The sequence below is a fragment of the Sarcophilus harrisii genome, chromosome 2 (genome assembly GCF_902635505.1).
Source record: "Sarcophilus harrisii chromosome 2, mSarHar1.11, whole genome shotgun sequence".
Classification (NCBI taxonomy): domain Eukaryota; kingdom Metazoa; phylum Chordata; class Mammalia; order Dasyuromorphia; family Dasyuridae; genus Sarcophilus; species Sarcophilus harrisii.
The window spans coordinates 356,484,349-356,506,424 of record NC_045427.1 but is presented as its reverse complement, the minus strand read 5'-3'; the positions used below and the strand labels follow the sequence as shown (position 1 = coordinate 356,506,424).

At 32.0% G+C, this 22,076-nt stretch overlaps 1 protein-coding gene across 6 annotated transcripts in view; it reads left to right on the top strand.

Moving 5' to 3' along the window:
• The window catches only part of TRAF3 (TNF receptor associated factor 3), a 158,993-nt gene that overhangs the window by 113,741 nt on the left and 23,176 nt on the right, over positions 1–22,076 (top strand). For 5 of the 6 annotated variants that reach the window (XM_031953210.1, XM_031953209.1, XM_031953208.1 and 2 more), the window contains 6 exons: positions 1,234–1,285; positions 5,260–5,364; positions 9,269–9,436; positions 14,659–14,739; positions 18,768–18,842; positions 20,828–20,920. In XM_031953210.1, coding sequence (XP_031809070.1) covers positions 1,234–1,285; positions 5,260–5,364; positions 9,269–9,436; positions 14,659–14,739; positions 18,768–18,842; positions 20,828–20,920 — 574 coding nt within the window. The remainder of the gene's footprint in view (positions 1–1,233; positions 1,286–5,259; positions 5,365–9,268; positions 9,437–14,658; positions 14,740–18,767; positions 18,843–20,827; positions 20,921–22,076) is intronic. The other variant, XM_031953211.1, reaches the window with a different exon arrangement.

Below are 22,076 nucleotides of genomic sequence, written 5' to 3'. Positions count from 1 at the left end.
TAGAAACATAGACTTTTAAATTGAGGAAGACTTTAGAGATCAATTTGTCTATGTCTTCATTTTTTAGATAAAGAAACTGCCTCCAAATAAAGAGCATCACTGTTTTGATAGTACTGATACTAAATTTTCATATTCACTTGAACAAATATTCATTAAATGCCTGCAGTGTGAAAGGCATTGTGCCAGGTTCTGAGGAGGATCTCAAGGCCAATAAGATCTGATCTTCTTCTCAAGGAATTTATAACTAATAAGAGATAAGTTATATAAATACAATAAAGCAAGATAAAATGTGCTAAGTTATATGAAAAGTACAAACAAAATGCTTTGCAAATCTGAATAAGAAGGATATAATTTCTGAATGGGAGAGGTGGGTGAAATGCCTTGGAGAAAGTGGCAATTGAGCATATTCTTCAAGGATGGATGGGATTTCAATAGGTAGAAATTATATTGAAGGACTTCATTTCAGGGTTATTCAATGACAAGAGCATTGTGGTGGAGATGGGAAAGTATAGATACATTCAGAGTTTTCTAATTTCTCTATAGTACAAAGTGGGAGAGAAGGTTGTACAATTATGGTAGACTTCAGCACAAATCTGTGTTTTAAAATTTTATTCCATGTACAATTGGGAATCATTAAAGATCTTTGAGCAAGGGAGTGATGTGATAAGAACTTTGCATCAGGAATATCAGTCTGGAAACAGTAAGATATTATTTCTAGAATGTGGGTTGCATTTTAAAAAAAATATATAGTAAAGAAAATATCCATTTGACACAGTTATTTTTTAAGTGAAGATAACTTATAAATCATAACAAAAAGGAATGATGATGATTCTTGATTGATGAATTCTAAATTCATTTTCATAGGTGTGTAGTTCTGATTTCTGTAAGTAAATATACTTCGATTAGTGTTGAAAGGGCTCACAAAAAAATACATGAGAGCTAAAATAAATTATTTTCTTAAAGTTTGCAAACTTTTAAAAAATTGACATTTTTTTCCTACAATAGCTCACATGGTATCTCATTTTATACAAAACTGATTTCACACTGGACTGAAATGAGGCTTATAGTAGCAGCAGGACAAATTGAAGAATTAAAATTAAGCATAATGATTTTCATTAAGTGGCATTAATTTGAAGGTTGCTGTGTCCTAAAATATTTGTTGTAATTTTTTAAAATGTTTCAATTTTTTAAAAATGGTGCTATAATGGCATTACTCTGTGTGTTTTTCTTCAGTGCTCCAAGTCCAAAATGTACAGCATGTCAAGAAAACATCATTAAAGATAAGGTATGCCTAAGTTCTTCTCAATTACTTTGTGCAAATGTTTTTTACAATTTGGGTTGTGATTTTCAAATAGAATCTATATGAAAAGTAATTTTTAATTTTAAAAGAATTAAAAGAAATTAACCTAATCATTTTTATATTTGTTTAATACATCTTCCATTTTAATTTTATCACAAAATTTTGGATAATCATCTTTATTAGATTAAATCATCCTTCCCATTCAAATCATTATGTGTAGAAGAAATTTCACAAAATGTTAGAGCTTAAGAGACCTTAGAGATAATAGTCAAACTATCTCATTTTTCAGAATGGAAACTTAAGTAATTTATCCATCATCCCATATCTAATATGCAATAGAGTTGGATCTCAAAACCACTGTTTGTTTGTTTTTTTTACTTCATGACTAATACTCTTTCCACCATAATATAATATAAGGTCCTTGAGGACAGGAGATGTTTGTTTTTTATCTTTTTATCCTCAAAGCCAACAAGTATATCTGAAACATAATAGATGATTAATAAGTGCTTATAGAATAAATACTCAGCAAGTTTTTATTAAATATTTATTTTGTTCAAGACCCTAGTCAAGATACTGAGAATTTTTTTTTGGTCTGGATCAATGCAGAGTGCTCTGTGAGGAATTTCCTCTACACTTCTCTCTGTAATTTATTGCCTTAGAGACTTAGAGACTGAAAAATTATGTGACTTAATTTTTTTTAAGTTGGAAGGAAGCTTCAAGATTAGTGAATTCTATTGCACTTTTCATGCAGAAGTCTCCATTTAATGCTCTCAAAACAGACATTCAGCCTCTGCTTCAATATTTCTAGTGATACACTAAATTTGAAATTATTTGTTATATAATTTCAAATACATGCAACGTTAATATTTTGAATAAAGATTGATCAAACTTTTAGAATGTTGTGATCATCAAAATAATAATAACATAATTACACTCGGGGCCAGAGTATAGGAGGGAATGGTGAAAAAGGAAATGTTCAGTATATAAACAAACTCACCTGCAGAAAAGTGAACCAAATAAATATGTGTAATATAAGCATTGTTATTGTTACTGTAATACTATTTCAGCATAATTCATGAACTGATTCTGAGAACAAAAATGATCCAAATACTACAGTAAACATTGGATGACTTTTGAAGCTCTATTGTATAGGTTCATGTCCTTTCCTTTGTTGGTCTTTTAAGCATAATTGATGAGTTTAGAAAAGAGGAAATAAATTGGATTTATTGATCTATGGTGAGAGAATCATTTATTGGGCACAAAGATATTCTATTACTTAGAAGTGTTGGCACATGAGATTTGATTTAACTTGAGTTCATAGTATAAAATGTCAACATGTGGAAGTATAAACACATTGTGACTTACTCCTGGGCACAAACAAATAGACATTATATTTCATTGAAAGGAAAAGAAAAAGGAAGAAGAGGGAAGAAGTCGGAGGTGGGGAAGAGGGAAAGAGAGAGAGAGAGAGAGTGAGACAGAGACAGACAGAGACGGGGTGGGGGGGGGGGGGGAGAGAAGAAGAAAGGGAAAGAGATATTAAAGCAACCAATCTCAAAGACCAGGCAGGAAGTCTTGAATTGTTTGAGGGCAAAATTATTTAAAGTTTTGGGGAAAATAAAGCTACTTAGAACAAATTAAGAAGACTGTGTGAGGCAAGAGGGAGGCAGTGGGGACATGAAACATTAGCAGTTTGACCCCCTTTGTCTCTTATACTTGAAATGGCATCTTTTTTTTTTTTTTTTTTTTGTTACCGATATGCTAACTATGCTTCCTTCCCAAGTCTATACCCATGCCATTGTAGAACCAAAGACCAAATGGTCTTAATACTACATCTCTCAGTCTCCCATTGTCCTTGTCTGTAAAGTGAAAGGGTTGAACTCCATAAATGATATCTAAAGTCCCTTCCAGTTCCAAAATTCAATTAATCTAACAATAGTCATAATAAGTATAAGGACTGCCTCTTCAATAACACTTTAAAGTTTGATTCTTACACAAACCCTGTTATGTTAGATAATAGCACTGGATAATCGCAGTAGTATTTAGCTCCTTTTTACAGTTGATGAAATTGAGATCTATAGAGGAATAGTGTCTTTTCCATAGGTATAGTTAAGTGCCAGAAACTGAATTGTAACCCATTTCTTCCTGTCTCTCAAGCCCACCCTTTTATCTACTATTCTTTGCTAACTTTGTAAGATCAATTTTTTTTCAATAAAGAGCCCTGATATGATTCAAGTGACTTAGAAAATCTGACTATAATAAATAGTCAATAAACAAACTAAATACTAAATAAATAAAACTAAAATTATTTTCTTTGTACTTTTGAAGTATCTGCTGTGATAATTTTAGTATCTTAAATTCATGAGATTTTTAAAGTCATATTTACAAAAGATCTTTATCTGGTTTTGAATATTTTAAAAAAATAATTGACAGCAATTCATTTCATTTCTTTCCCAGTGAAGTTGAAAGAAAATTAGAGTTCCAAGTGCATTTTTCAATTATTACAAGATCATTTTAGTAGACATTTAATTAAAACTCTTAGTAACAAAAATGTTACATATGATGTCACTAGAAAGCAAAACTATTTCCCAGTGGATAGCAGGGTCTTACTCATACATAATAAATAGTAAATATTTGTTGAATTGAGTTGAACTTATAGTATGTTACATGGGAAGAATGTTAACTAAGGTTAAAAATAAATGAAAGATAGGAATTTTTCTCTTCTAAGATAAAATTTTCTTCTTTTATCAGATGCAATACATATTCTTAAACATTTATGATCATGAGCTGTTTCAAAATGAAATGAATTGTTATGAGCTACTTTTCAATAGTGCTACAAGATATTAATAAAAACAATAAACAGATTTTCATATTTACAAAGTACTAGCCTCATAATTACTCCCAAATGGGGAAGTAACATAAGTATATTATTTCTATCTTATTGACAAAAAATCTGAAGCTCAGAGAGATTAATGAGAAATACAACTAATAAGTGTCAAGATCTGGGACTCCTACTTATGTACTAATTTTAAGACTAATATTCATTCCATTAAGTTGTTCTTATTATCATCATTATCTTTCTTTCCTCTTTCTTGTTACTTTCATTTACTGATGTCGTATGGAATTTGTTCTACTACTTCCTCATTATATAGTAGAGAATTCCTTTATAATTCTTAAGTTAGGAATTGTCACCAACATCCAACAGACTAATAGACTTATACAATAGACTAATATTTACTGTTAAGCCTTTTAGGTATCTGGGAAACATACTGTAGCTAAATTCATTTAAGTTATTTAGTTATCAGCTCAATGTAAGGAAGAATCTGTATATGTTTAGAGCTATCCAACAATAAAACTGATTACTTTTTCAGATTATGTGAGTCACATAGGCAACAGCTGAATGGTCACTTAGCAAGAATATTGTAAAGGAGATTCATTCATTGAATGAAGTGATGTTGAACTGAATGAACCTTTCCAGTTTTGAGATTCTGTATTATAATATTCTCTTATCTCGTTTTTTTGTTTTGTTTTGTTTTTTTTACAGTGAAACCTACCTCTACATAACTAATTAGTTCTTTGATCCAGAAATTGTGTTTATGTATTTGACTACATATTTGAAAAAGCTCAGCAATATGTATTATATTTGTGTCCTTTAGCTATGTGATGTCATCTGAAAAGTCAATCATGTGGTATTTTAAATAGCTTCCCTTTTCCTATGACCAGTTTTCCTTTAGTCCCACCTAATAAATTTTAAGATTGGATTATTTTAATTTGTGTTTCAAAGCAGGAATAGTTCCTTCCCTTTGCATAAAAATATCCAGATGATTATTAACTCTCTCTGTTGTTGTCCACTTCAAAGTTGGTTTTGTAATTTTATTGAAAGCCTTTTGCTTTATTTGATGTTTGATGTTTTCTTCAAATGATGTTAATCCTCTGAAATAAGTGCCTTTCGATTTCAGGTATTTAAGGATAATTGCTGTAAGAGAGAAATTCTGGCTCTTCAAATATACTGTAGGAATGAAAGCAGAGGATGCACAGAACAATTAACCCTGGGACATTTACTGGTGAGCATTGAACAACCATTAATAAAGTTTATATTAAGAAGTTGGATTCCTTAACATTGATATAATTTTCAAGTTTGAAGAACATAAATGATATGGAACATACATATGACTCAGTCACCCAAGTTCTGGGTTCCCGCAGGGACTGACCCTAAGAGAGTCCTATTCTCTTTTTGGTACATTATGCCCTTACCTAGTGTTTACTCTGGAGAATTGCCAATATAGCTTATACTCAAGTTTTCACATCCATGTGGGTAAGTGCACTTTAAGAAAAGAACAAGAATCATGATTGATTGCCCATTTAAGTATGCATGGTAACAAACATATTATGTACAGAGCAGCTTTTATGTCATCCCCACAGAAAAGTGTATATGTATATAGGACGTATTGGAGTTCATAAATATATACCCAAAAAACCCACATAAAGCATTATTAGTTGTGGAGGTTTTCCTGGAGGCAGCCTTATTGAAATAAATAATTACCCCATTATCGCAGCCAGCTGGTAAAAATGCAAACGTTTATTTCTCCTTCCAAATTAGCCCGGTTTAGTTGAGGCCTAACTCTCTGCTTGGGTCTAAGAGATCTTGCAGCTTTGTCCTTGGCTTCTGCCTCTGCTTTCTTCAGCCTCCAGCCAGCTCCAAGTTGGAAGATGCAATGAATCTCTCTGTACCTCCAGTCAGTTCCACCTGAAGAAGTAACTTCAAGCTTCAAAAGCTCCCTATATTTATGTGATCTCCCAAAGATTAACTCCACCTTCTGGAGGGAGAGGGATTCTGGGTTATCTCCCAGAGTGCTCTCTGGTCCTAAAGAAAGTGTGAATTCAGATCTCTCTTTCTAGACCTTGAATCTCCCAAACTGTGAACTCCATTGAGTTCTTAGATACTTATGAGCTCTCTAAAGGTGTGAACACAAGCATTGTTTCCATCAGTTGTAGTTAGTACCTAGTTCAAGTTCTGGCCCAAAAATAACTCTTTCTAAGATCAAATCAACTCCAATGGCTTAACACTTTGTAAAGATTCCAACAATTAGTGTACTATTCTTTCCAATGAAAGAATATTCCAACATTCTAGTGAATGCCTAGCGTTCATGCACAGTTTTTCCCATACTCCCTATCATATAGACTCCTCCAGAAGACAAACAATCTTGGGAGATGCCAGACTAGAAAACTACAATACTTTTGGACTCAGACTATCTGAAACACGTTAATAATAGGAGGGGGCAATGATGGCAAGGTCCCAATAGTTTCCATCTTTCTCCATGAATGGCCTTAGTTCTTTTATGGGTGCTTCAAGTGCTGGTGATCCTCTTCTTTTTTCATGTACTATGCTATTCAGGAAGTCCCCCACCCCCTTCACTTACTCCAAAGGGTTTGATCCCCAAATTCTCAAACTTGGAGTTATCCTTAAGGTAACTCTCAAGGTTGGTACTGCCCAAGAAGTTTCCCTTCTCTGTCTAAAAGGATTAGGCCATCTAGGAAATCAGCATTCTACTTCTTTTACATAAAAGGTTGGGGTTCAGAAATATTGCTCCCTTTTAAGCCTACTGAGCAACCACTTATCTACTCAGGGTGTGAGCTTCTTCAGTAACTCTATTTTTGCCCAAATTGCTAACTTCACTTTAGCTGGGAAAATCCGCTGTCAGGGGTTTGGTCTCTAATTTGTTCTCAGAAATGGACACAGAAAGGGAGGAGATGGTCAGATATCTGAGATCCCAGAAATTTTCCTCTTAATCCAATTGGACAAATACCCAGCTCATCAAATGCTTCTCCTTAAAGGTGCACTGCTTCCCCAGCGATTCCAATCTGGAAAAAAATTTCAATAAGAAATGGTTTTTAAAAAAATAGGATTGAGCAGGTCTATCATCTCACCTTAATTGACCACTACCAAAAAATGCCATTTCTCCTCTCATAGATTTAAATGTTGAAAAACCTATCAGGCATGATCCTTTTTCTTTTCACAAGATGCAGTAACCACTAGGTAATTGTCTCTCGAGGGAGCTAGGTATACTCATCTATTCTGCTTTATATAAGACCTTGTTTACACTGACCTTTCAAAACCAAAACCAAAACCAAAATGTACAACAGTCAGGGTGGCTTTCATTTGAAATGTTGTTTCCCATGGCACTAGGACCTTAATTGTCAGCAATTTGAGTCATCTATCACCTGAATCTATGAGGCTTTAGTGACACTATTTACTCCCACTATAGTGACCACAGTAAATGTTTTTCATTTTTATGGTGATTGGCAGCTTACAGAATGCTTTCCTTGCTGTTGTCCTACCCTTTGGATAATAATATGTCTTACCCTAGTTTTACTGGGAAGTAAAGTAACTTGTTCCAGGTTTATATAACAGTGAATTTAGAATTTCAGCCCTGCTAACTCCAAGAACAGTATCCTTGCTACCACCCTACACTGTCCCTAATGTAGTTTACTTGATATATAAATTATATGGTCATAGTTTAGCTTTTCTTCCCTCCCTCCAAATTTGTTTATTTTTAAAAGTACATATTTTTTCTTCTTCCCATTGCCTCCCCTAATCCTCATTGAACAATACTTAAAAAATGAACAAATAAAACCCTTATAATCAATATGTATAGTCTAGTAATACAAATGGTCACATATAAAAACATATCTTGTATTCTACATTTTAATCCTTCATTTCTCTGGCAGGAGGTGTGTGGTTTGCTTTGTCTTTAGTTCTTTGCACTCATGGTTTGTCATTATATTGAAAAGAATACTAATTTTTTTCTAAGTTGTTTTTCTTTTCCTCTCTGTTCAGTTCATAGAGGTCTTTCCAATTTACTCTGAAACTGTTTATTTTGTCATTTCATGTGACATAATATTCCATTACGTTCATATACACTAATCTTTTTTAGCCATTCCCCAATTGGTGGAAACCTCTTCAGTCCCCAGTGTTTGACTACTATAAAAATAAGCATCTATAAATTTTTTTATGAATAAATACTTTTCCTTTTTCTTTGATTTCTTTGGAATATGAGCCTACTAATGGTATAGGTAGATCAAAGGGTATGCAGCTTAATAATTTTCTGAGCAGAGTTCTAAATTAACTTTTTCTTCAGAGAAATATTTAAAAAAATGTTAAACTTCATCAAAATTTTCACAATTTCGAAATGCTTAGAAAGAAATCTACATTGCTGTATTTGTATGACTTCTTTTTGGAATCTATGTTCCATGACAATTACAGAATGTTAGAGCTCATCTAGTTTAAGCCCCTCTTTAGATGTGAAAACAGGTCCATTCCTGAAAGATTTCATGAAAATGATTATTTAATTTCTTATTAATTAAACATTTTATCTCTTAATATGTGTTTCTCAAGCTAATTTGACCATATGACAATTTGTGGATTGAAATGTACTTACAGAATCTCTGAATCTTAACTTGAGAGTCATAGATAAAGGGAGATTTAGAATATTTAAGGACAAAAGTGTTGAAATTAATCTTATCATATTCTAAAAGTATACTTAAAATATACTTATTAATATATAATTTCATATTAAATTTTTAGAGGAAGAAAATATCAACTATAGAAATGTCCTCAAAGAACTAGCATTTAATTATGTGGAAAACTAGAATTCCATCAAATACAGGTTGGGAAATGCTGCTTTAAGATTATTAAATTGGAATGTAGTAATTAACTCAGATCTGTAGCTTTCTACCGCAGAAAGTTGCCTGGAACATTGCCTATTTAGCATAGCTCTTCAAGCACAATTTAGCATAAGAATAATTCTCAAACACAATATGGAAGTCATTGCTTCTGTGATGGTAAGTATTGAAATTTCAAATAGAGAACTACATGTTTAAGATTAGAGCCAGTACTCATTTTGTTTGCCATATTTCATATTGAATGGGTGCTCAAAGAGCAAGGATTGTTTGTTCTTTTGCTTATAGGTACATTTAAAAAGTGATTGCCAATTTGAAGAACTTCCATGTGTCCGTGCCGACTGCAAAGAAAAAATCCTGCGAAAAGATTTACCAGGCCATGTAGAAAAGTCATGTAAATACCGAGAAGCAACGTGTCAGTACTGTAAAAGTCAAGTTCCCATGATAACACTGCAGGTGAAATTTTTTCCTATTTCAATTACTCATACCTTCTGTGCAATTCAGATTTTCAGCATCAAATACATTTTCTCACGACTCTTTCCTAAAAATAATAGTCATAATAATATTTGCATTTCTAGAGTTCTTTAATGTTTTAAAAAGACCTATCTCACAATAGTCATGTAAGGGAGGTGAGAAGGATGAGGTAACTTAAGAAAAATCTCACCAATCAAAGCCAGGAGTCTTGCTAGCTCTTTTCAAGTATGGAAGAACTGGTCATGTGAAAAAGAGGTGAGGCTTGTTTGTTTGGTCCCTAAGGACTAAACCAGAAGCAGTGGGCAGAATCTGCAAGGAGGCCATTTGAGTCTTGTTAGGAAAAAACAAGTAGAAACATGGAGACAAAATAGAGAAATGGAATAGGATGCTTCAGGAAGGAAAGATAGAGTCCCCTTTATGGGAATTCTAGGGAGAAGTTGGATGGTCACTCAGTGGGCATGTTACAGTGGAGATTCTTTCTCAGGTGTGAATTGGATTAGAAGAGACCACTCTCTTTTAAATTATGTAATTCTGAAATGTCAAATTACTAGGGGTTCATGATGGGAGCTTTCTAAGACAAACTTTTAAACTTTTGTAAAATCTTTTTTCTAAAAATGATAACTTCAATAACAATGATGATACTACCACTTTGAATTTACATAGTGATATATGGTTAAAAAAAACAAACACATTCATATTGATTGAATCAGCTGCTTTCAGTAAGCTTAGTAAGTAGTTCATAGGTTCACATCCAGTAATTCAGCCTTTTCACTATGCTACTTCTAGCTTGAGTGATCTTTACTTTGACATGTAGACCATAAAGAAATAAATATTCACAGAGACTTTAAATTTGTTGGGAAAAAAAAAGTGGATAAACATGATCTTTGAGTCATTTGGGCTTTGGGCTACATGTTTTTTTTGGATATGCCATAGAAGCTGGTATTCTATCTCAAACAAGAGTTTGTGTGGTATAGTGGTATGTATAAAAGAAGCCCTTCACCTAAGATCAGGATACTGGGGCTTGAGTCCCAGTTCTGATAAGTTTTCTATTCATGTGGACTTTGGTTGATTTTTTTATGCTTTTCTGAGCTTAAATAATTTTGTCATCTCTAAAATATAAAGTAATATCTGATATATTTTACCTTGCATGGTTATTGTGAGAAACACATTTTATAAACCCTAAAGTACTTTGTAAAAAATGACTTAGCATTATATAATGAAGCCCTATTTTAAATCTAGGGTTAAAATATTTGACCCTCATGTATACTTATTGGGTATCTAATTTATATTTTAATGTACTTAACATCTACTGGTCATCCTGCCATCTGGGGGAGGGGGTCGGGGGTAAGAGGTGAAAAATTGGAACAAGAGGTTTGGCAATTGTTAATGCTGTAAAGTTACCCATGCATATATCCTGTAAATAAAAGGCTATTAAAAAAAATAAAAAATAAAACATTACCTAATAAGGCTAAAAAAAAAATATTTGACCCTTCTAAATCCTTAGGGTTTTTCTATATAAATACAAGAATCATGGGATAGACCTTAGATAACATCTAGCCCAACCTACTCATTTTACAAAGCAAACTGAGGCCCAAAGAAATTGAATGACTTGCCCATAGTCACAATAGGTAGTAATTAACAAACTAAGGATTTCAGCCCTCCATCTCCAACTACTAAGTGAATACTCATTCCAACTGACCAAATTGTATCTGCCTATCTACAAGCTAGGTGGGTCTTATGACCTGGGATGGCATCATCAATATTGCCCCCAGACATCTTGGGAATTGTCATGAATTTAGGTGTCTACCTCTTTCTTATGGCTTCATATCTCAGCCACAAGAGATGATAACTGAAAGAAATTTATTCATTTTGCAATAACTCAGAAAAGTAGAATTGAAATATTTTATTTTAGGTTTGTAAAAGATCAATAATTCATTTGGGGGAAGCTATTTTCTTAGTGATAACTACATAAAGGAATTCAATCATTAGCAAATAGGAATAGTACCACTGGATTATGTCTATGGTAAGTTATCTATGAGCATTTGTTAGAAATATCCTAATGCCATCATTAAGACTTAAATCTACCAGTAATATTAAATTTTTTTTAACTTCTAAATTTAAATCCTAAATTAATTTCTAAATTTTAACTTCTAAATGAGTTGAATAATACTATGATTACTTCTTTATCATGACCTTGAATTATATATTTTGGGAAAGCTTCAGAGGTTCATTTACATTAATTTAGCACAGACAGTATTTATGTTATATAAAATTAAAGATAGATAGCCTATTTATAATCTTTATGTTTTTATTATGATGTTTTAAGGAGGTTTGTTCTTAGATTCACTCTTATTATGTTTAGAATTCAGGAGATTGTTAATTTTTCTATTTATAATTTTATTAGAATATGGGAGAAGATTTATCATTGAGTTCTCTGAATTTTGACTGTGTTTTCCTTTGAGATTTCTAAATAAATAAATCTAAAAGATAATTCATATCATTAAAGTCCTCTTCTTCTGGTACTTCATCATAGCATGGCAGTAACCCTGGATTTTTGGAGACTAAGCTAGAAGGATGTAAAGCTCCGTCAGGTCCAATCAATCTAGGGCTTCTTACTTCCTCGACTCCAATTCTTAGAATTCATTGCTTCCTTTTACACTCAGCTTAAGTACTGCTTCCTCCAGGAAACTTTTCCTGGTCCTGCCAGCTTCTAGTTTCTATTGCCTCTAAGGTTCCCTTTCATCTATTCTGTATTTAACTTTGTATGTTCTAGTTTTTATAGTTGCTTCCCCTATTAGAATGTCAGTACTTGGAGAGCAAAAATGCTTTTTTGCCTTTTTTTTTTTTTTATCCCCAATATATCCCCAATACTTAGCACAGTACTTGGAATATAATAAGTACTTAATAAATGCTTATTTATTGATTGAGTATAGGCCCATAACAGACCACATCTTTTATCTGAAGAACAGCCAACCTAATTTTAGAAGCCTTCTTACTGGATAATCACCATCAAAGGGTTCAGTATTTTTAGCCACAAAAACCCATGAAGACCATCTAAGACCTAGAAAAGTTAATTATCATCTGCATTGGTGGAAGGGACCAGTGAAACCATGGATTCTTGAAGTATTGGAGCAGTATGGGGTTATGTTCAAATACACAATCTATTATTCTATAAATAATATGACTATGATTGACTTTGTAAAGGCAAGTGATTATTTGAATTCCAAGTAACCAGGACTTTTATGTTTTCATTAGGGTAAAGTAGTTTCCCCTCATACTCTATAAAGGAAGAGCTACTTTCTTGAAAGCTTGCTTATTCAATGTTAGGGATTATTCTGGGACACTTAGAACTTGCCTACTTCATTTTATTCAATATTATGAAACATTTCAGATTATAAGGATACTGTTAGAGATTTTCTAAAAAACCTCTGGTAAGCCAAATCTGAATTAATAAATTTTGATTTAATACATTCAACTAGATCTGTGAGCATATCAGTTTGAGAGTTCCCTTTGATAGTAAACCTATCCATATATTGTTTGAATTTTGCCCATGTTCTCCCAAAAATTTATCCTACAAAGGTTCTGATAAAGGCCTCATTTCCAAAATATATAGAGAATTAACTCTAATTTATAAAAAATCAAGCCATTCTCCAATTGAAAAATGGTCAAAGGATATGAACAGACAATTCTCAGATGAAGAAATTGAAACTATTTCTAGTCATATGAAAAGATGCTCCAAGTCATTATTAATCAGAGAAATGCAAATTAAGACAACTCTAAGATACCACTACACACCTGTCAGATTGGCTAAGATGACAGGAAAAAATAATGATGATTGTTGGAGGGATGCGGAAAACTGGGACATTGATGCATTGTTGGTGGAGTTGTGAACGAATCCAACCATTTTGGAGAGTAGTTTGGAACTATGCTCAAAAAGTTATCAAACTGTGCATACCCTTTGATCCAGCAGTGTTACTACTGGGATTATATCCCAAAGAGATTATAAAGAAGGGAAAGGGACCTGTATGTGCATGAATGTTTGTGGCAGCCCTTTTGTAGTGGCTAAAACTGGAAACTGAATGGATGTCCATCAGTTGGAGAATGGTTGAATAAATTGTGGTATATGAAAATTATGGAATATTACTGTTCTGTAAGAAATGACCAACAGGATGATTTCAGAAAGGCCTGGAGAGACTTACATGAACTGATGCTGAGTGAAATGAGCAGGACCAGGAGATCAGTATATACTTCAACAACAATACTATATGATGACCAGTTCTGATGGACCTGGCCATCCTCAGCAACGAGATCAACCAAATCATTTCTAATGGAGCAGTAATGAACTGAACTAGCTATGCCCAGAAAAAGAACTCTGGGAGATGACTAAAAACCATTACATTGAATTCCCAATCCCTATATTTATGCACACCTGCATTTTTGATTTCCTTCACAAGCTAATTGTACAATATTTCAGAGTCTGATTCTTTTTCTACAGCAAAATAACGTTTTGGTCAGGTATACTTATTGTGTATCTAATTTATATTTTAATATATTTAACATCTACTGGTCATCCTGCCATCTAGGGGAGGGGGCGTGGGGGGGTAAGAGGTGAAAAATTGGAACAAGAGGTTTGGCAATTGTTAATGCTGTAAAGTTACCCATGTATATATCCTGTAAATAAAATGCTATTAAATAATAAAAAAAAATTTATCCTAGATAATGTGTCCAATATGCTGGAGGTCTTATTCATTTTCTCCTGACATTGTAGAGGATCTGATTGTCCACCTGTCATTCCTTGCTTTTACCACATGGCCAAAGTAATATGACTATATTTCTTTGCAAGTCTTTAATAATTTATATATATATAATGTGTGTGTGTGTGTGTGTGTGTGTGTGGTTGTATTTTTTCTTATCATTTATACTAGTCTTTGCACAAATTTATTTTCTTTAACAATGTTTTGTTTTTTTCCTAAGCTGATGTCTAGTAGTGTTCTTATTTCCCCTCAGAAATAATTCAAGCCATTTCCAATAATAAATACTGTATAAATATAAGATTTATATTAAATTCCATTTATTACACAAATAGAAGTTTTTTATTATAATGGTTGTAATAGGAAGTTTATTTTCTTTAAAAATGGACTAGTTAGTAGGTATAGATTGTTTCTAACAAGTTCACAGTAATTTGTTTTTCTTCATTTCTTTAGAAACATGAAGATACAGATTGTCCATGTGTTGTTGTCTCATGCCCACATAAATGTAGTGTTCAGACACTTTTGAGGAGTGAGGTAAGTTGTTTCTACTAATCTTTTAAACTGTAAACAGATGTTTATTCATATAATTAGATTTAGATGTTTAGATTATGAGATCTTTTTAGCTTTTGCAAAACATTTATTTTTTAATTTATGAAGTATATAAAATTGATTAAATATTACAGTGATAGATAACTTTAAAAATGGTTTTGCAAAAGTGTTTTTTTTTTTTCCTTTGAGTAGGAGGAAATGGACATTGTGGAAATTTGCTTCTATATGTAATTCATTGCATATATTAAAAGTAAATTTATAGTAAATGTATCTTTTCCATTGTTTTATTTGTATCATTTCATCAGAAACAGTAAATAAAATGTGATGACAATGTTAAAAACTGGATTTTTTTTTTTACCCCAAGAATTTTACTAGTATAAGATATTATCTAGTATGTGAGGAATATAGTCTTCTGCCACTAATTTCATAGTGTTTTTTTATGAATGAAAACTGTGAATTCTGACAGTAGCTGAAATGTCATTTCATTAAAAAATAAAATAAATAGCTTCTGACCTAAATTTTTCTAGGAAATACTCAGAAACAGCAACCCAAGTGATTAAAGATCTTGAGGGCACAATGTTTTAGTAGACAGTCTTCTCTTCCTTGATGCTCTACTAAGCAGTTATGTGATTTAGACAAGTTGCAACATCTCTGGTTTCATTTCTTCCTCTTTAAAATGAGTGATTTGGATTATTTCTAATATTACCACTAGCTCTGACATTCTATATTTGAAGATTCCTTCTACCTCTAGAATTGTAAAAACCTTTCCAGCTTCTATTGGAAAGCTTATTTCTTTTTGGTTAAAAATTCTACAGTTTCTTCTCTATAATCCTATAAGTGGTGAGAATAGAGAAGCAAGGGAAGAAGGTCAATACATAGAATGCCAAAAGTACCAATAGAAGACATGTGATTATGTTAGATGTGGCTCAGAGAAAAAGTGACACTAAAAATGAAATGATATTAATGGCATTATATGTATATATATGCACATGTGTACATATGTGTATATATTGTATATAATCTTGTGTAAATGTTCTATAGGATTATATTGAGAATAAATATTTAGTCAATATTAAGAGATAATTTTCAGTTAGACTTTATAGAACAAGATATACAGTTATACTAGCTAGAGCAGCATCATAAATTCATAGAATGTTAGAACTGGAAGGCAGGATTAAGCCCGCCTTTTCACTTTACAGATATAGAAATTGAGGTTCAAAGAGGTTAGACAGCAACTGTCAAAGATGAGGTTCAAACACAAATTCCTCCTCAAGTCTATTGCTCATTCCAGTCTTCCACTGCCTCCTATCTCAGATCCCACTCGGAGCCAGCCCTCAAAGCCCAAGTTTCTTGACCCTAGAGCTGCTGCCCTTTCCTGTCCATCCCTGCTGCCTCCATGCCCCAGTACTCTACTAACACCCCGCTATACCCTGTCATTGTGTTTCAGAGGCAGCAATTACAGGATTACAAATAATAAAGCAATAGCACAGATGCTTTGTCAACGGTGCATGACATGAACACATATTTTACGATATTTTTTTTTAATAAAATCAGAATAATCTTATAATTTCCAGGACCTTATTCATTATTATATAAAATAGATCATTAGCTGCTAGTCAGGGAAAAATCTGTCTTTCTGTTGCCAATTCACATTTCTGTAGTACTTTAAGATGTACAAAGCATTTTCCTCACAACCATCAGGGTGATGGAAGTCATAAAAGTCTTAACTATTGCCTTTTTACTGAAGGGTAGAGTGACTTGCCATGGGATTAGTGGAAATGGTGTTATACCCAGTTCTGACCAAAAGTCATGGTTCTATGTGTAGATTGAAGAGATTCCATGAAAACTACAGTACTTCAAAATATCTCTCCCAGGGGCCTGAAATTCCATCACTAGAGATTTATTCCTTTGGATTTTAAAGGCCTTTTGGACTTAGCAAACATTTATTTCTGGTAGCTAGATAGTTAAGCAACAAAGAGTCCGTGCAAGAATGAGACACTATGCACATTGTGAAGCTGATGCATGTGAAGCTTGGGCTTGTGGGAATTCAAAAGAATGATCAAAGAGGAGGTGGAAGGTCATCACAGACTCATTTTCCTAATAACTAACCATACCTTGAATCTCTGATAAAATCTCTTTTTATTAGATTAGCAGAGCAACTGGAATGTGGGTCCTTTTATATTTATGTGTATATAATCTCTATATTCATTTCACATAGTTTCTAGTCTGAGAAAAATGCATCTAAATTGTTGGTTTTTTCAGGACATGGATTAATTAGTGCCCACATTAAAGTGAATGTAAACATAAAACATCATACATCCTTTCCTCAAAGGCATTTTTTTAAATTCATTGTTATTGGACTTAGTAAGAAAATTAGCCTCTGTCTTGTCCTAAACCCATCTTAATTTTTTTTTCTTAAGACTTCAATCTTCTATTTAATTTAGATTACTGATAATATGGTTCTATAAAGTCTAACTGAAAATTATCTCTTAATATTGAATTAATTGAATTAATATTGAAAGAATTTTGTGGCTACCATTATTCATCTGTTTTCTCATTCCAAAAATGTTGATAATGTAAAATAAGATTACTAGCCATTTTTTCTTATACTGAGTTCATGAATACTTAATGGTATAAATGAGAAAACATTTCTATAAAGTTGGTTCTTAACATATGTGTTATTTTGTGCTGACACAATACTTTTAAAAAAAAAGTTATTTTAGCAATGGTCATTGTAAAAATGATCTCTGTCCATGACAATTGTTGTCCATTCTAAAACTATTAAGGGACAGGGTAGGAAGTAAGAGGCAACAGATAACTTATAAATTCTCTCATAATTCTATCATAAATGAATGATACCATTTCTTCCTTTACCATAAATGCTAACATATAAAGAATGGCTCTTCTGTATATTAGGAAACCAGGAGGTGGTCCCAGAAAATAAATCTGTAATTATTAATATATATGAAAAACCAAGATTAACTAAGAGTTCCTCAGCTATGCTGAGCAGGAAGGGAAAACAACAACAACAACAACAAAAAACCTCCCTTGACGCTTTATTGTTACTTTTGTAACATTGTCCCTAATTTGAATGTAATTATTTTTGATGATTAAAATATATTCCTTGAGTTTTCTAATGTGAATTTTTATATTTAAGGAAGTTATCTTGGTCATCACATTAAGATTTATGCATAACAAAATTAATATTATGTACATTTAAAATAATATCGCTGTAATCATTTGTGCAGAAGACAAAGTAATTTGATATAATATTTAAAGGATATTTCAACCAAATTAGGGGATGGGTGTTTTTTTTTTTTTGGCCAAAAGATGAGTTTTCCTCTTTAAATTTATATGAATTTTCATTCTAATTTAGCTTTTGAAATACTGGTAGTCCTAAGATCCATAAAAAAAAAAAAAAAAAAAAAAAAAAGCTCTGGGTTTCTTTGTAAGATTAAATGTCAAACAATCATTATAAGGGTACATTGGGGAAGAAATCAGTGTTCTCAAAAGAGGAAAAACTCATCTCTGAAGATCCTGTGATTAATGGTACATTGTGTAAGCTTGCCTTGAAAATATTTTTCACTTTGTGTTCTTGTGTACTGTATATGACTCAATTGCATCCTAAAATACTGTATGAGATTTCTATGTTTCATGAAATTTTCATTTCTAGTCCATAAATGTTCATTTTGGGTTTTTGTTTTTGTTTTTGTTTTTGTTTTTAATTCTGGCATTGCAGGTAGCTTGTCACATTTTGAGCAACTTGTTCTAGAGAAACTACAGTTTTAAAAATTATTATATTAAATGTATTTCTGTATATAAGTGTATGTGTGTATACATGTGGATATATTGTATATTGCTGCATATGAGTCTAGAAAGCATATTATATACACACTTGTATATTTAGAAACACCATTCTTAATAATACAACCCAAATGATCTGTGCCCTTAATATGTTTAAGCATTATCATGCAACCGTTTGTACCAAAACTCACATTTTTTTCCCATTGCAGTTGAATGCACATTTGTCAGAATGTATTAATGCCCCAAGTACCTGTAGTTTTAAGCGTTATGGCTGCACTTTTCAGGTCAGTATATAATGATTATATTTCTCAATTGCTGAAAGTCTGCAATAAGAGAAACTTATATTGACATTTTAACATGCAAGTTCTGAACTCCTCTAGTCTTTGTAAGGAAGCAGAAAACATATTAGTTGTAAGAATGAGTTAAGTTGTATACAGCAGGTCTTGGTGTCTGCTCTTTTTTTCTATGATGTCTTGAGGCATCAGTTAGATCACTTTGGGGAGACAGAAGTTGTCTTTCCATTCATAACTTTTACAGTAAAAATATCTTTTGCTGTCTCTTCAAAAATGAAAGAACAAATATTATATTTTGGGATTTTCCAGAAAGTCTGTGGCAGGAGTTTTAACTTATTTGAAAACAAAATATTGAATCTATATAAACATTTCTAATTTCTGCAGCATCTATAGTATTTCTGTAGAATAATACATGGAAAATTATAAGAGGTCACAAACATACATAGATATGTGTAGAAAAAAATGAATGTTTAGATACATGTATATATTTACTCAGATTTCATGATAATTAATCTAGATGCAAGTTTAATTTGGATTTCCACACTTCCCATTTCATTAATGCTTTAAAATTTATAAAATACATTCCTAAATAGTAAGAGGTATGATGATCCCACTTTCTAGCTAAGGTGCCTAAGACACAGGAGATGCGAAATGATCAGCCTAGAGTCATACAATACTGAATCCATTTGGATCCAGGATTTGAATCCGTCATTCTTTCCCTAATACCACATTTCTTCTGAGATTAGATAATGTGTAGGACAGTTACCAATAAGGACACACATACACATACAATGTATTAGTATGGTAAGAACATACTATGTTATTGCTGCATATGTAATGTGAGAAACCTGTTTTTTATTTTTGTTTTGTTTTTTTAATTATGTCTGAGATGGCCAGCAAATTTGATTGAGTTTTAATTTAACTATCTATCTTGATATTCTAAAACTATGAGAAGGGAAAATATATCTCAAATAAAATACTTTCCACTTAATCGTAATGTTCTATAAATTAATTCTACCTTAGTATGATAGAAATCTTAACATTTTATTAGTCAAAAATTTAAGATTATCTATAGTTTCCTCTTTGTTTTATTTCTATAATAATGCTGACCCTTAACCACTGTTATGTCTTATGTAATATCATTCATTTTCTTTGTGTGCATATATATGTTTGTATATATCTAAATGTATATCGACATATATATATGAATAGTCAATATACAGAGTATATGTTTTGGAGATCATTGACATTTTTCTAGTGACTTCTTAAATTTTGAATCTTAAAACAATGTAGACTTTTATAAAAATTTATTTTTTAAGCAAGTGAATTACTATCACCTGTATTTGGAAAAGACTATAAGATGGTCTACATCTTATGTACTCTGTATATTATATACGTTTGTATGTAACCTTTATAATTGCTAAAATCTTTAGGCTCTGTGGGAGCAGCAAATTTTGATTTTTTTGATGAATAAATTATTGTTTTCTCTTAATAGATTAGTTGTAGTAAATCATTTAATTGGATCCTAATTGGACTTGAATTTCAACATGCTCTTATGGCAGTATCTACATATAATCTTACATAACCTTATATATCATCAGTAGAAAATAATTTTGAGTGGTCATTGCTGTGAAATAGATTATAAATTAATTATTTCAAAAGAAGGTTCTCTTTTTTGAGGATGGGGAGAAAATTAGCCCAAATTTATATGTAAGGTTATAAAACATTTTTATTTTTTAACTCCTCCTCTCCTTTGACTATGCTCACTTGTATTTAAAGCATGTCAGTTACCACAGTTGGCTAATATTTGACATTAAAATTTCTTCTCCTGATTTGATTGTTTTTTATTAAACTTTATGTGATCAGGTTTCTCTCTATTCAGATTTAGTATTGATTTTATAGTTCTGTGTTACATTCTTTCTATGTTTTTAAAATAGTAAACTTGATTTTAATGTTTAAATTCTGTGTTCTCACAGGGAACAAATCAGCAAATTAAGACCCATGAGGCCAGTTCAGCAGTGCAACATGTTAATTTGCTGAAAGAATGGAGTAATTCTCTAGAAAAGAAGGTACAGCCATCCACTGGTATTGTTAAATTTAAACAATTAGGGAAAAATGAAGAGAGAACAAAACCTTTGTTTAATAGCTTTTTGAAGGAATGAAATAGTGTCATAAGATTATCAAAAGAATGGAATTTCAAGACTGATCTTAAGACTCACCCATGATAATCTGTGGTTGGTGGTATGGGCTTTTTTTTTTAATTGACAAACAAAATATGTGTTGAGTTTACTTCACTAGTCATCATAACTGAATCTTTTAACATTTATGAGGTCAGAGCGACTCACACATAATTGTTCTCTTTAGTCTCTTGATCAAAAGACAGCTAGAAAAAGTGGTTCAATATTTATAGCTTTTCATTCTGGTCAAGACAATGATCCAGGACAGTACCAAAGGACCCATGATGCTATGAACTCTGAGTGCAGAATAAAACAAAATTTTTAATTTTCATTGTTTTATTTTGTATTTTCTTTTGCAACATAGCTTAATATAGAAATATGTTTTGCATGACCTCACATATATAACCAAAATCAAATTTTGATTATCTTCTCAAGGAGAGGGAAGGAAGGGAGAGATTTTGGGAACTCGGAATTTTTTAAAATTATTACCAAATTTGTTTACACATAATTGGGAAATAATGAAATGAATAAAAATAATTTTAAAATAGAAAGAACATCCCTCAAAACCAGCTTTTTTTTATGGCCTTTCTAGAACTTAGGAGTCTTAAGGAGAATATCAGGAGAGCTATATATCCTGAACAAGTTTACTTTCTACACAAGCACATTCTTTTCTCTTTCCCATGCCTCCCTGTTTTTGTTTTTATTTTCGAAAAAATCTTTAGTTCTCTTCTGCTCTAAACTCTCTGGCATTTTAATGACCATGTTGATACCTCCTATGGGGAAAATACATACTGTGGTGTTTTCTGCGAGGAATCCTAAATTTCTTTCATTAAAATCTGCTAACCTGTGAGGCTTTCTAGAAAAAGAATCATTCAAGGTGACCCCATTTAGAGTTGTAGAGGTCTTTAGAGATCACTTGGTATAGTATCTTCCTTCATTTTATAAATGAGGCAAGTGAGTCCCAGTCAGATAATTACAGAATCCCCAAGTTGGGGGTTATTTGTCAAAATAGAATCTCTAGCTTCACTTTAAATTTTTGTTTTCTGTT